Here is a 14,500-nt window from a genome sequence, read left to right as displayed (position 1 = left end):
TCAACTGTATTATAATTAATCTCGATATTTTATATTGGACTCAACCTTCTTACTTCCTTGAAACCGTGGAATAGACTCAATAGAGCGTATGAGGTTTTGATACAAGACTATATATAGATGCTGTTGTTACAGCTCGTTATTCAAATTAGAACAAGACTTGAGTAAATACACAAGTTAGTGCGGCAAATGCCATCGACTTAAATACCACAGAACTTGGCATTTTCCCATTGTCCTGCCTCAAGTAAAGGGCTTCATACAACGGCAGGTTGATGACAATTAGAACACCACATAAAAGAATTTGCAAAGCCATCGTCTCATCATAAGCTTCAACAGTTCCTTTTCTAGTGATTGCTTCCTTGAGAAACCCAGCAAAGCAGTACAAATTGAGCAATGCCACTGTTGCTAATATGACGAACATTGGAGAGGAGGATCCGAATTCCATAATCTCTTTCTCGTATCTTTGTGACACATCTTCATCGGCCACCTTGGCTGTTATTACAAACCCTGAATCTGAGTACCCCAGAAGATACAGTATGGTATCCATGAAGGCAAATAAGTAGGAGCTTGTTCTTTTGTATAGCCATATTCTTTGGTCGTTCCACCAGCCCAAGATTGTGCCACCAGACCACAAAAACTCCACAAAGCTCCAAGAGTACTTGGCGATGATCACATATGCAAATGGTATGAACCAGGGACTTGTGATCTAATTCGAAAAGAAAAACCCAAAACATATTACATTGTAAAAAATATTGTGACAAGTTAAAAGGAATGACAGAGGGGACTATTACCTGTGGGAATACTGAGATGCCTCTAAGAAGGTAGAGTGAAGGGAGAATGGAGTAACATAGTACTGCCAAGCAATTTGGAGCCCAAAGGCAGTAGCAGCAATATCCGAGCTGAAGGCCTAAACTAATCTTTCCATGGCCATACAATGCAGGACTGTACTTAGAAACCAAAATCCGAAAATCACCTTCTGACCATCTCTTGTGCTGCACAAGCGTTTGAGGTAGTGTAGTTGGAGCTACTCCTAAGAAAGCTTGCCTTGTTGGATTGCAGTACACTGATTTCCATCCGCGGCATTGGATGGATAACCCCGTTATAACATCTTCAACCGGGCACCCATATTTCAAACCCATCTGCAAATTATAAGAACTGATCAGGCTCATTTGTCAACTTATTATGCACTTACTATGTTTGTGCGCGGGCGAGAGAAAGGGAGAGAATAGAGACCTCTTTTCCCCATTGAGTGTTCTCTTCAAATGTACAACTTGCTAGACTTTTACAACTCTCTTCCAATTTTAGAATGCTGGTTTCTTCTCCTTTCCTATTCTCCCACTTCATCTCACTCTTATATTCTTTGTTGAACTTCCTCCCACAAAGAGTATCTCTTCTGTGAAAGCATCCACTTCCAACGTATAAAGTACCACCATAACCATCCAAACCATGAAATTCCACCTGCATTTGATCCAACAAAGAGAGTTAAATTAAATAAGATCACGTAACTATACCCACCATTCAAATATGATTGCAAAATAATGCATACCTCGCTGATTACTCGTAGTGTAGAACTATATAGCTCATTCTTGGTAACGTTTTCGAAATTTTGTGGGAACTGTACATATGCAATCTCATGGCCTTTTTCTTCATCCATTAAGAAGCAGAGAGCATCCCTTATGGCCTTAGAGTTGTTTGAATACATATCACAGTCTACATTAAGGATAACCTTCCCATTGCTAATGTTTGAAGATATTCTTATCTGCATGAGTTAAGGATCACCATGACAAACAATTAATGATGAAAACTTTGTTATATCGAAGACTACTCTAAAAGTTCTAACAAGAAATGTGCAGCATACCAGTGCATTCATAGCTCCGGCTTTGAAGTTATGGTGATATTGAGGTCGCTTTTCGCGAGCCAAATACACTAAGTTTGGCAGTCTACACCCTTCAGTATGTCTTGCATTTGAGTCTCTCCCATCAATTACTATCTACAGGAAACATAGCTAGGAGTAAATTTCTAGTATCATAATTATGATTCCCTTAGATTAATATACTTAATAATGATCAATAAATTGAGATCTTGATACAGTACTTGTAGAACCGTGTCATGGTCACGTCGAGATGAATATGAATTCCACTTAGCAAAGCCTTTGTATATTGATCGTACTTCTTCAGAAATGCTGCCTAACTTCACTGCAGTTTCGATTTTATTCTCCATGTCTTTGTATAATTTCTGTAGGAAGGCAAGGATGAACAATAATATCACTCTTTTTTTTTTTGACATTGGATAAAAAATTTAACCAAATTTTTATCATTATCTAGTATTGTAGGGAAGGTTGTCATTGCCAAGAAGTGTCCAAATTCAAAGTCCATATATACAACAAAGAAAACAATCAATTCCTTGTTATTTCTTTTTGGTCCGAACCCCATCCCCATTTTCAAAAACAAACAATATTGACCCTACAATCTTATCCTTTCCAGATTGGGACATTGTCCAATTTTAGCAATGACCAGATCTGGTTTAGACCTTATTATTAGAGATAAAGACTTAACAATAGTACCTTAATGTGAGTGAAATCCCCTGCATTATCAGAAGCTAGTGAGGCAAAGTAAGCAGCAGGTGACCTTGGCTCCACATTGTACTTCTTGCAATATGGTATCCAGTGCTTGGCAAACTCAGCAGCTTCCAATAAAGCATAGTATGTAAGTTCTGATCCGCCATCATCGGATAAATACACACTAAGCTTCTCCGGTGGGTAGTCATAAGCCATGATCGATAAAACTGTGTTTATGACCATCATCGGCGGCTCTATAGTCGGGTCCGCCGTGCACACGAATACATCCACTCCCGGCAACTCATCCTCATATCTGTCATCCAGAAAATGATAACTAATTGATAGCACTCACAGTACACTAACAATGAGAGCATCATGACCTCATATTTTCAAGACCAATCATTCTATCACGCTTGTGATTCTATTTGCAATCTAATAACATATGATGTCACTATTTCAAGCATATATATATCCTTAAACATAGTGAAAGAACAATCTTACATATATCATTTTCCAATCTAATAATTTTAACCACAATCTAACAACATAACATACAGAAGTTTACTGTACTTACCTCTCTGAGAGCACATCCTTGAAGGTGTGCCGATACACACGGTTCCACCGGGAAGCTTGAGTGAGGAGCCAGTAAAACCCGAACCATAACTCAGCACCAAGCAGAGCCATCCAGCCAAGCCTTCCATCTTCTGGAATGTGAGTCACTCTGTAAACCCAGATCAAACATATACCTACGAAGATAGACGCAGCAAAAAGCCTATATAGAACTATCCCCTTGGCCCTCTTCGTCTCAAACAATGGTGAACTATTCCCTCCCTCTCCCATATTAAGCCAATCCAGCTCTCTATTCTCTGTATATTTTCTCTGTCTGAGCTTCTCTGTATTATATGTCAGGGACATGTACCAGATGCGTGTTTGTGTTTATACTTTATAGTCTAGGGGCGTATCTTATTGCAAGATTAGGGATGCTCAAGCATCACAAGTCAATTAGAAAGATAAAAAAATTATTATTAATTTTTTTTTAATTATGACTAGCATCACATACTCTCTCCCATTCTCTCCCACACTCAATCCCTCCACCAATATCTACACATACACACACCCACACATAATCTCCTCCCACACTAAGCTCTCTAATTTCACACGGACCACCAATTTTTTTTTCTTTTTATCTCTTGTGTCTTCTTTTCCCTTCTTTTTTTCCATAAAATTAAATATCTAACCCTAAAAACTAAAGCTTAATTCTTAAATTATAGTGATAGATCGCATTTGAGATCGGACTCACTCCACTATTCCACTAAGAAATTATGCGCGGCCTCCACTCCTCTAGTGAGCACGGGATGTCATGATTGAATTGGGGATTTTCCCATTTGGGATTTCTGGGTTTCTACGTTTGTTTTCCATCTACCGTCGGTTACATATGTTTGGAGGTATTTTGATGCAGATAATGTAAAACAATCAGTTCAAAAGTGAATCACATAGTATTTTGAGTACATTATCAAAAAAAAATTTTTGCCTTCGGTCAAATTTCAAATCCTCCATAAATTACAATTCTATATCAAACATCCCTTAAACACCCGTCCAAGATCCGCCACTGCTTTATACAGTCGATACCATTTGGCATGATTTGATAAGGAATCTTTTCATCTTCTTTGTTTATATCATTTTATCTTCTTAATTTGATGGTTGCTATATTTTTATCTGAAAATTAAATATATTAATTACTAATTTAGTTGAGACGTCTATGTTGAAGTTTGATGATGGTGACTGATCAAACCCTGCATCAAACTCAATCAGTACTAGACGAGTTGTAGATGATCCATTTCTTCTTTGTTGGTTTGAATATTTCAACACTTTGAAATTTGACAGTGTCAAACGATCCATTATTTGATCTGGATGTCGACTGCCCACAAGGTTTGATCCAATTAGCTCTATATGTTATCATCTCATGCGTCACCTTCCATTGTGTTCTGTCGAAACCAGGCAGTGTAAGCCCCCTCTTCTGCAAGTTACGGTGATAGGATCCGCATGGTGTCATTTACAACTACGTAAATTAAAAATTAATTTAATTGAGCTAAATTTACTTGATTACCACGTTGATTTGAATAATTTATAATTTTATATTGAACTAAATTACTAGATCGACAACAACTTGCTTTTAATCTTATAAAAATGTTTAAGTGAAATGATTCTACTTACCACGTTGGCAATAACGTTTGGTTTTTTATACGGATAATAAAATTTGTTATTGTATCTATAATTCTATAAATACAGGTGTTACATACATGTAGATATACTCTAAATTTCCTATATAATTTTGCTTAAAATCATAAGATTTACCTAGCTAGATAGGCATCAAGCAAGCCAGTGTGAGCATAAAAACAGACTTATACATGACAGAGGATGGTATATGGCCCTTATCACTACGAAAGAAGAGTGCCTCATACACTGGTATGTTGATCAAAACCAGTATGGCACAAAGGATAACTTGACTGATGAACTGGTCTAAGCCCTTCAACTCAAAATCCATCACAACCCGCTTTGTCCCCCAAACTAAGCTCACCAAGCTCAGCAATGCCGTCGTTGCCATTATCGTGTACATAATGCTTGAGCTTCCGAATTCCATAACCTCTTGCTCGTACCTCTTTAACACATCGTCGGTGACAACCTTATCAGTGAGGGTGAAGTGCGTCTCAGATAGCCCTAATTGCCTCTTTATGGTGTCAAAGAAGGCAAAGAAGTATGAAGTAATTCGTCGGATCAGCCAAATTCTTTGTAGATTCCACCATGCTTTGAGTTTTCCCCCACACATCACATATTCGGCTATGCTGTATGCATTTGTTGCTACAAAAACATAAGCAAATGCTAGGAACCATAGACTTGACACCTGCAAAATCAATTAGAAGCCACTGGTTTAACAGAGACAACATTGAATTGGCTTGAATTCATGTTTTATCAACGTTTCAGGTATAAGGATTCCGCCCCTGATTTCTTTTGCTCATTTAGCTTAACAAATCTTATGTCAATCAAGATAGAAGAGTGAGAAAGAGGTACCTTGGGGAACAAGGGAATTCCATGGAGCAAGCAAAGAGGAGGAACAGTTGCATAATACAAAGTTGGGAATGAAACTGGAGCCCATAGTAGGTAGATGCAATATCCCATTTGGGCACCAAAGTGTATCTTCCCATGTCCATATATGAAGGGGCAATACTTGGAGAAAAATATCTGAAACATGCCCTCAGACCACCTCTTGTGCTGAACAAGTGCTATTTCTAAGGTGTTTGGAGCAACACCAAGAAAGTTAGGCCTTTCTGGATTGTAGTAAACTGATTTCCATCCCCTGCATTGCACTGCCAAACCGGTAACTATATCTTCCACAGGGCATCCATATATTAGTCCCATCTGCATAGCCACAGCAAATATTTCATCATCACCTTCCGGATTAATATTCTGAATTTGCAAGAGAGACAAAGAGACAGGAAATGATACCTCTTTTCCCCATTGACTCCCCTTCTCGTAGCTACAATCGATAAGAGGTTTTGTAGATTCCTCCAATTTTTGGATACTATTGTCCATGGTGCTCTTCTGGCCCTCAATGTTCCATTTTTCTATATTACCCTTTGAATACTTCTTGCCACAAAGACATGCTCTTCGATGGAAACATCCGGTGCCACAATACAATGCTGCTCCATATCCACCTAACCCAGCCAGTTCAATCTAATTCCATAAATCATAATTTCTTAGTGAAATTTCGTGATCTTTGCCGTTAATTTTAGTAGTAACTTGAAAGGAAATAGACAGTTCCAGACATGGTTTATAATACTCACCGCATTAGTTGCAATGCATTCATTTCCATAGATATCATTTTTTGTGACATTGTTGTAGACCTGCGGATGTTGCACATAAGCTGTCTCGTGGCCAGTCTTTTCATCCAAGAAGAAACACAGTGCTTCTCGTATTGCATCGGCGTTGTTTGCGTACATGTCACAGTCCAAGTTGAGAATGAAGGGTGCATTGCTTATCTTTGATGAAACTCTCAACTGTAGAAAGGAAATCGCCTTTTCAGTTATATGGTACTTGTAAATTTCAAGTTAAAATCACTTGACACATGGAAATAAGCAAAGGAATTAAGCTAATGCTAACCAGTGCATTCATGGCTCCAGCTTTGAAGTTGTGTGGTTGTTGGGGTCTCTTTTCTCTTGACATGTACACAACGGTTGGTAATCGGCATCCATCTTTGTCGACAGCATTTGTGTCTCTTCCATCAGTTATTATCTTCAACAGAAATCAGAAGCAGATCAATAAAACAAGGGGGCAAGAAATGACAAAAGGACACATATAAAGACCAATCATTTAAGAATTGCTGTACCTGCACAATTGAATGATGATCATTCTTTGCTACTTTAAGGTTCCATTCTGAGAACCCTTTGTGTTGATTCCTTGTTTTTTCTGGTATCTTGCAACTTTCAACAATAGAATCGATCCGATTTTTCATTTCTTCATAGAGTTTCTTCAACATTAGACGAATTGTAAATTAATTAGTACTTTTTGATCGATAAGTTTCTTCAACATAACATTATACTAATGAGAATAAATTAGTACTTTTATCAACAAAATTAAAGACGTAAAAATATCAACCATGTCCATCTAGTTTCAATACATGACAGCACACACCTTGATATCAAACCATTCTTGACCGCACTTGGTGTCATGAACATCAGAATGCAGTGCAAAGTAGGCCTCCGGTGCCCTTGGTTCAACCTTGAACTTCTTGCAGAAGGGTATCCAATTCTTCGAGAACCGAGACGCCTCCCATAGAGCATAGAAAGTTAACTCTGAACCGCCATCATCAGAAAGATAAACACTCAACTTCTCAGATGGAAAATTGCTGGATAGGACTGATAAAACAGTGTTAATCACTAAACTTGGCGGCTCCATTTTTGGGTCAGCAGTGCATACAAACACATCAAAACCGGGTAACTTGTCCTCAAATCTGCATAACACAAACAAAGGTTTCTATATATATACTTAAACTAACCAAGCAAATAAGGAAAGACATTTCTTTATATAAATGAAAGCTTAACTCATTTTCTTCATGCTTATCGATCATTTCATATACTGGTCACTGTTTTACACTTCCACTCGTATGTATGAAGTATGAACTAGAATGTAAAATATATAAGAAGCTAGCAAACCTCTGAGAGAGTCTGTTCTTGAGAGGTTGACGATAAGTGACACTCCAGCGAACAGACTGAGTGATGATCCAGTACAGACCAAACCAGAACTCGGCCATGAGCATACCAATCCAAGCCCATCTCCCTCTCTCCCCAGCTTTTGGGATGTTTATTAGTCTGTACGCCAAGATCAAACACACAAACACGAATATAGTTGATGCAAAAGCCCGGTAGAAACCTCTATATCTTGCTCTTTTGCTCTCAAACAATGGAAGAGTAGTCTCTTCCCCTTCTCCGCTTTCCTTCTTCCCCATCTCTCTCTCTCTCTCTCTCTCTCTCTCTCTCTCTCGCAGTGGCTGAACCAGAAGCTTAGTTGAGTGTGGGTAAAAGATTACTCATCTTTATAGGGGGGGGGGGGGGGAACGAAAAATATTTGTTACTATCTTATTTATAAATTATCTTTTAAATTAGATACGTTAATATTTATCATTAGTATTATATTCTTTTACACAGATATAAGAGATATAATATATATCTCATTTTTATGTTCATTTATAAAATCTATTTATCTCACAATTGTAGAGTTATTTAATATTTATAAGATATATAATATATTTCTCTCTTTTATGTTCATTTATAAAATTTATTTATCTCACAATTGTAATATTATTTAATATTTATAAGATATATAATATATATCTCGTTTTTATATTCATTTATAAAATCTCTTAATCTTTTTATCTCAATAAAGTTATTTAATTTTTATAAAAGAGATAATATATATCTCGTTTTTATGTTAATTTATAAAATCTTTCAATCTCTTTATCTCAAAATTAGTAAACATTATAACAAAAGAGTCAAACATACAAAATAAGAGAAAAGTATAAAGTTTTAAATTTTTTTTTCATCTGATCAATTATCTATTGTAATAATATGGAAGATTTTCTTTATAAACAAATTAAAAAGTTAGGATAAAAAATTAGATTTTTGGGTTATAAAAAATAAAAATGAGTGGGGGAGTGGCCCCCGTTGGCCCCCTCCTGATTCCGCCTTTGCGCGCTCTCTCTCTCTCCCTCTCTCTCTCTCTGTCTCTGTAAGTGTAGCTACAAATACATATAAACCAATGTAGAGGAGGCAGAAAAACAAAATAGACATGTTGTCTTATGTCAAATCAAACACCACAGGAACGTACAGAGCGAACCATCACCAGGGAATGAAGTCATTAAGAATGGACATGCAAATAAAAAATGGCGGCCTACTAGAACGATAAGACTCATACGAGTTATCTTAAGAATGTACTAGAGGTGTCATATTAATATCAGCTAAGGCAGAGGTGAGAGGTTACCCTGTGGTCTTGTCCAGATGGACAAAGATAGACACTATTGTGGTCATGATAAGAAATGAAAGCAATCGATGAAAGTCACACCTGACTACTGACCCGAGGTGATATTAATAATCAGAACATAGTGCATTCGAAAGCATCACTAACTTGAGCTATAACTCGAGTAGCATGGGACACGCACTTAGTGCATTCCAACGGAAATTCAAATTCCAATCATAATTCGTAAGGCATGTGTTTCTCTTAGGGTTCATATTGTTACCTTTTATTTTCTGAAAATGTTCATAGTCGTTTTGGACTTTTGGTGGCTATTATTAATAATCAAATCGAGTAGGTAGAGGGAGGCAGTTTATGTGAAGGTGATTATTACCACCTATGAAGCAGGGACACGTGCTATGGACAGCGTATTGCGTGTCCGACACGGACACGGACACGCGTGAATACGTTCGGACACGCTAATTGACTTTGGACACATACCGGATACGTGACCAACTTATAATAAAAGTGAAAATATTTATGGTGAGATTTGAACCTTGGTCATCCAAATCACTCAACAACTCCTCAATCATTCTAACAGATTTAGTTTTTGTTATATTTATGCACACTTTAATATATATATATATATATAAGGAGATAAACTCGTGATAAAAATAAGAATGCTTGTGGTGGGATACGAACCTTGGTTATCCAATGTACTATCAAGTCTTTAATTATTCTAACAAGTTATCTTTTCATCATTTTAATGCACAGTTTGACATATATATACATTTAAAATTATAAATATTTTGAAATTTATAAATTAATTTTTTTAATAAATATATATATTAAAAATATTTAATTAACGTGTCCATGTCTAAAAAAATGTATATATGTCGTGTCTACGTATCGAATCGTATCTAATACGGACACCTGTGTTCGTGTCCGTGCTACTTAAATTACCACTAATCAAATCGACAGTGGCAACAAAGTTATACTACATTTGATCGAGTGCATGCTTCCGTCCGGCGACTATATTCTAATCCGACCCCGGGACAAAATGGCGTTATCGTTTCGGAACAAAACAACAAAACGGACGATGTGGCGGATCTAGGGTTTTATCGAGGAGGTTAAAGTCAAATTTCTTGATTAGCCTTTCATGGCCAATGAGCGGGCACTGATTCGACCTCGTAGGCGGCTGGAGGGACCGGCCTAACGAGAGTGTAGTTTTTGTATCGACATATCTCATCATCCATCATTCAAACTTTCATAGCGTCGTGCTTGTCGATTAGATAGCTTTCACAGTGTAGTGTTTTTTTTTGGTAATGAAAGAAACTTCATTAAGGGACCAGCTCGACAGTCGACACAGCGTAGTGTTAGACTGAAGAGACCTTGTGTTTCAGTTTTTAAAAAAGTAAGAATAACAAGACACTCTGCTCGAGTAGAATCGATCCCTAACTAAGTTATTAGGACGCTGGATATTTACTAATCCATTTTTAGTAGTTAGGCTGCTCAATACCGGACTCCTCTAACGCAAATAAAAGTGTCAGCTACTAAAACATCTAGGATGCCCGATTGCTCGATGCGAGCAGTGGTTTTAAGATGGAAAATCTTAGAACGGCGTCTTGACTACTCGTATGTGCTAGTCGCGCTGGACCCAAATGTTATGCAAATATATAGGCAATTGAGTTCATACGCCACCGATGGTTTCATAATATTCTTGAGTTGGTTAATTGCCTTTCACAATCCAAATCTACTTTAAAAAGATCACGATGATCAGATTGACCACTAATTCATGGTCCAAAACAATGCAAAATCACAACCACAAAGTAACTGATTCAGTCTAATGCTAGTATGCTACTATACAGAACTCAGAAGTCAGATCACAAATCACTATCCATGTAGTTCTTGCTGGGACGATTGTAAAACCAACTAGGGGTGGGCACGGGACGGGATGGGACGGGACGGGGCTCATCCCACGTCTCGTCCCACTCTTTTGAAGCGGGACGGGATCGGGACGAGGGTTTTTAAGAATGCATCCCACTCGGGATCAATCCCGGTTGGGACGGGACGGGATCGGGACGGGACGGGACAAATCTCACCTTCATATAAAATTAAATAAAAATCTATATTTTTACTTTTTCATTAACAAAGTAACATTTAATAATGAATTTTTAACAAAAAAATGCATATTATGTTCAAAAAATTATAATTTACCATTACTATTTGAGTTGATATAATTTTAGAGTTATTAAGAACATAAATTAGTTTCATTTTGATACAAATATATAAGAATTTTTAAGTTTTTATTAAAGGTGGGACGGGACGGGACGAAGCGGGATAAAAAATTATTCGTCCCACGTCCCGTCCCACTATTATGAAACGGGACGGGATCGGGATTTCCGTTTTTTATGCCCACCCCTAAAACCAACCAGTCCCGTCAAACCAGCTGCCGGTCACACCCAATTAAAATCCCAACATTTATACATGAAGCTGTCTAATTAAGTTCGTGATTTGAAATATGAGATATTAGGGTTTATTACTGAAAGCGAAAACTGATGCATATATTTGGAACTCTGATATCTAAGAAGTAATAATATATACATGGTACAACAAATTAGTAAAAGTAGTTTACATAATACACACAGCATAGGAGGGCTTTCAATCAGATATGGATATAGAGTAAACGTACAAAACAACATATATACGAACATATATATGGGACGAGGAACGCTACATCAATATATCCATCGAGATTTCTCTCCCTTGATGAAAATGTAACCATATCATTTGGATCTCTCAGTGACTGTGTGCACACATTTAAAGTGGTCTGCTTGCTGACTCGAACCGCAACAGTCGGCAACATCAGCCGAGCCATCATCACCATTGTCCCCTACTATACGGTTTCTTGTGTCACCGCATCGATCGCGATTCAACCGCAAACGCTCACCGGTAACTTTTATGACCACTTCAGGTGGTGCGTTTGCTCTTTCCGAGCCTTCTGATGGTAGCGACTGGTTTTCTTCTTGGATGCTTGCCATTTTTGCTGAAGCTTAGCTTACTGAAAGTCGAGGGGACATATTACATGTGTGTTGTTTCTACGTAAGCCGTAGGGCTTCAATTCTTATCTTAATGAACACATCATCAAAGAGTGCCAGTGCGCACATCAGCCACATGTGTACTCTCATTGCATGAGAACCGCCAATGCATGCAAGCTTCAGAGATTGAATTAGAATTTTGGGTGTGGTGTGTCAAATTGTCCAAATTTGATTTGCGCACCCCGACAAAATGGGCCTGAACAGAGACGTAACCAAAACGAGATATGGGCCCGAACCCAGTCCATGTTTACATATCTATGGCGCTTCGGCCTAACAGGGCGTTTTTCTCATTTTAATTGGGCAAAATTGCTAAAATACACCCTGAATTTGGCTCAAATTGTCAATTTACACCCCGAACTTGTAAATGCGAAAATTTACCTCATAAACTTGTTAAAAACTGTCAATTTGCACCATTACCGTTAAATTTAACATTTTTCATCCAATTTGTGGTCACATGTCATGCACATGATTGACATTTTTGTTATTTAATATATATTTCATTTTAATAACAAAAAACACAAGGAATTTTATATTTGTACAAATTATATTTGTTCACTCATTTACTTCATGATTTTTTTTCTTAATATTTTTTCCCGCTAGTACACTTAACATTCATCATTAGCTAATTAAGTGAGGACACAAGATAAAACTCAAACCTCTAAAATGACAAAACCTTGGAAGTAAACTTGACGATTTCTAGAGACTATAGACATGATTAATAGTTTTAGTTCTTCACTTATGGTCATAATTATGTATCGTTATTTTGAAAAAAAAAATTATCAAGAAAGATAAATATCATGAAGTGAATGAGTGAGCAAAAATAATTGTACAAAACTTAAATTCCTTGTACATTTTTATCATTAAAAATATGACAAAAAAGTCCATCATGTAAATGGCATGTGACCACAAATTGGATGAAAAATGTTAAATTTAACCGTGAGGGAGCAAACCGCATTTTTTTACCAAGTTGAGAAGGTGAATTTTCGCATTTACAAGTTCAAGGTGTAAATTGACAATTTGAACCAAATTCATGGTGTATTTTGGCAATTTTGCCTTTTAATTGATTCATACATTTATTTTTCATACCTTCATCAGTCATCAGTTGTTAACCCTCAACATTTCCGGCCACCAATGCCTTTAGCTTTTCTGACTTACCAGTCCCAAAGGCGGTGCATAAGCAACGGTAGCGCACCGCTTATTCTACTCTGGCGCCCCGTACGCTGCCACTACGAATAGAAGCAGCATGTGCCATTGAGTAATTGACCCTTCTACAAGAAGAAGGGTGAGCGACGGAGCTCTTTTAACACCCATGTATGTTACTAAACGTATATTTGTCCTCCTTCCTTAGTAGCCTGAAAATGTTGTATCAAATTGTTATCAAACCTGTTTGCCCATATAGTAAATTGGTATTAGGTTGATGATGCCCCACCTGTTGGCCCAATCAAAGCTTTTCTTCTTTCGGTTTCCTTTAGTAGTTGCCCCCAACTAATATGTGGATTTTCTTTCTTGGAATTTATTTCATGTCTGAACTAGTATGATATTCCTCGGCTGTTTTCTGATTTTTGGACAATTACATTTGTCCTGTTAATTTAGTTTGATCCTTATTTCTTTAATCTGAAAATTGGTTTGGTAGATAATTATATGCAACTAAGAAGGAACAGGATTTGGGCAAATGTCAAATGAATATGAATGGGGAAGTAGTCTAGAATTATTTAGATGAACAATTGAAAACGCCCTGGATGCATTGATGCTAGTCAATTTTCAGGTCAACCACAAATAAGATATTATCCAAAACCTCACATCCAAATCATATGAGGAAAAGGAAAAAATGCACTAAAACTAAACATTTGGTGTGACATTTGAGCAAATGAACTAGAAAGAAAACAACTAAAAGGCAAAAAGCCTATCCAATCCATTTTCACAAGCCAACTAAAGCCGTCTCTTTCTCTTTTGGACGGTGCCACGTGCACAATGCCAAGAGATCCAATCACCGGTTGCTTGAGGCCATTGCAGTGATTGCATTTTGTATACGAGGGGCAAAATGGTACACAATGTAAACCAGGTAAATATACGCAACAAAGTTAAGCTAAAATAACGAGTTATTTGCTCTAATCTCTTCTCATAAATTGCTGTTATAAAATGTAAAAGGGAAATTTTGAAGATGATTGTGAAATATACTCTAAATTGTAGGTTTGGACAATGTTAGTTCAGTGTTTGAGGTTCCGTTTTAAAGTCGATTATCTTAACTGTTTTCGATTTTATGTCATAGCCCTTAAAACGTGAAGAACAGCATCATCATCATCTATCACATACAATCTTATTCCTTATAACAAAAATACCATTA

At 37.1% G+C, this 14,500-nt stretch overlaps 2 protein-coding genes across 3 annotated transcripts; both read right to left on the bottom strand.

Moving 5' to 3' along the window:
• Window positions 1–112: 112 nt before the first annotated feature.
• LOC126789301 (cellulose synthase-like protein E1) lies at window positions 113–3,440 on the bottom strand. The gene is made up of 8 exons (XM_050515430.1): window positions 3,129–3,440; window positions 2,561–2,867; window positions 2,092–2,232; window positions 1,856–1,987; window positions 1,544–1,756; window positions 1,231–1,455; window positions 789–1,136; window positions 113–703 (listed from the first exon to the last, which is right to left on the bottom strand). Exons 1-8 carry the CDS (start codon window positions 3,392–3,394, stop codon window positions 146–148), a joined length of 2,190 nt encoding a protein of 729 aa, XP_050371387.1. The 5' UTR covers window positions 3,395–3,440; the 3' UTR covers window positions 113–145.
• Window positions 3,441–4,836: 1,396 nt separating this feature from the next.
• LOC126787733 (cellulose synthase-like protein E6) lies at window positions 4,837–8,070 on the bottom strand. Of its 2 annotated transcripts, none has more exons than XM_050513636.1 (8): window positions 7,765–8,070; window positions 7,244–7,562; window positions 6,939–7,079; window positions 6,713–6,844; window positions 6,397–6,609; window positions 6,059–6,286; window positions 5,624–5,971; window positions 4,837–5,456 (listed from the first exon to the last, which is right to left on the bottom strand). In XM_050513636.1, exons 1-8 carry the CDS (start codon window positions 8,055–8,057, stop codon window positions 4,914–4,916), a joined length of 2,217 nt encoding a protein of 738 aa, XP_050369593.1. In that variant the 5' UTR covers window positions 8,058–8,070; the 3' UTR covers window positions 4,837–4,913. The 2 variants fall into 2 exon arrangements, with proteins under 2 accessions (XP_050369593.1, XP_050369594.1); XM_050513637.1 differs by having other exon boundaries at window positions 7,244–7,585; window positions 7,765–8,016.
• Window positions 8,071–14,500: the final 6,430 nt, after the last annotated feature.

Source organism: Argentina anserina, chromosome 3 (assembly GCF_933775445.1).
Source record: "Argentina anserina chromosome 3, drPotAnse1.1, whole genome shotgun sequence".
NCBI classification, from domain to species: Eukaryota; Viridiplantae; Streptophyta; class Magnoliopsida; order Rosales; family Rosaceae; genus Argentina; species Argentina anserina.
The sequence above is the reverse complement of the archived record's forward strand: the minus strand, read 5'-3'. Positions and strand labels throughout refer to the sequence as shown.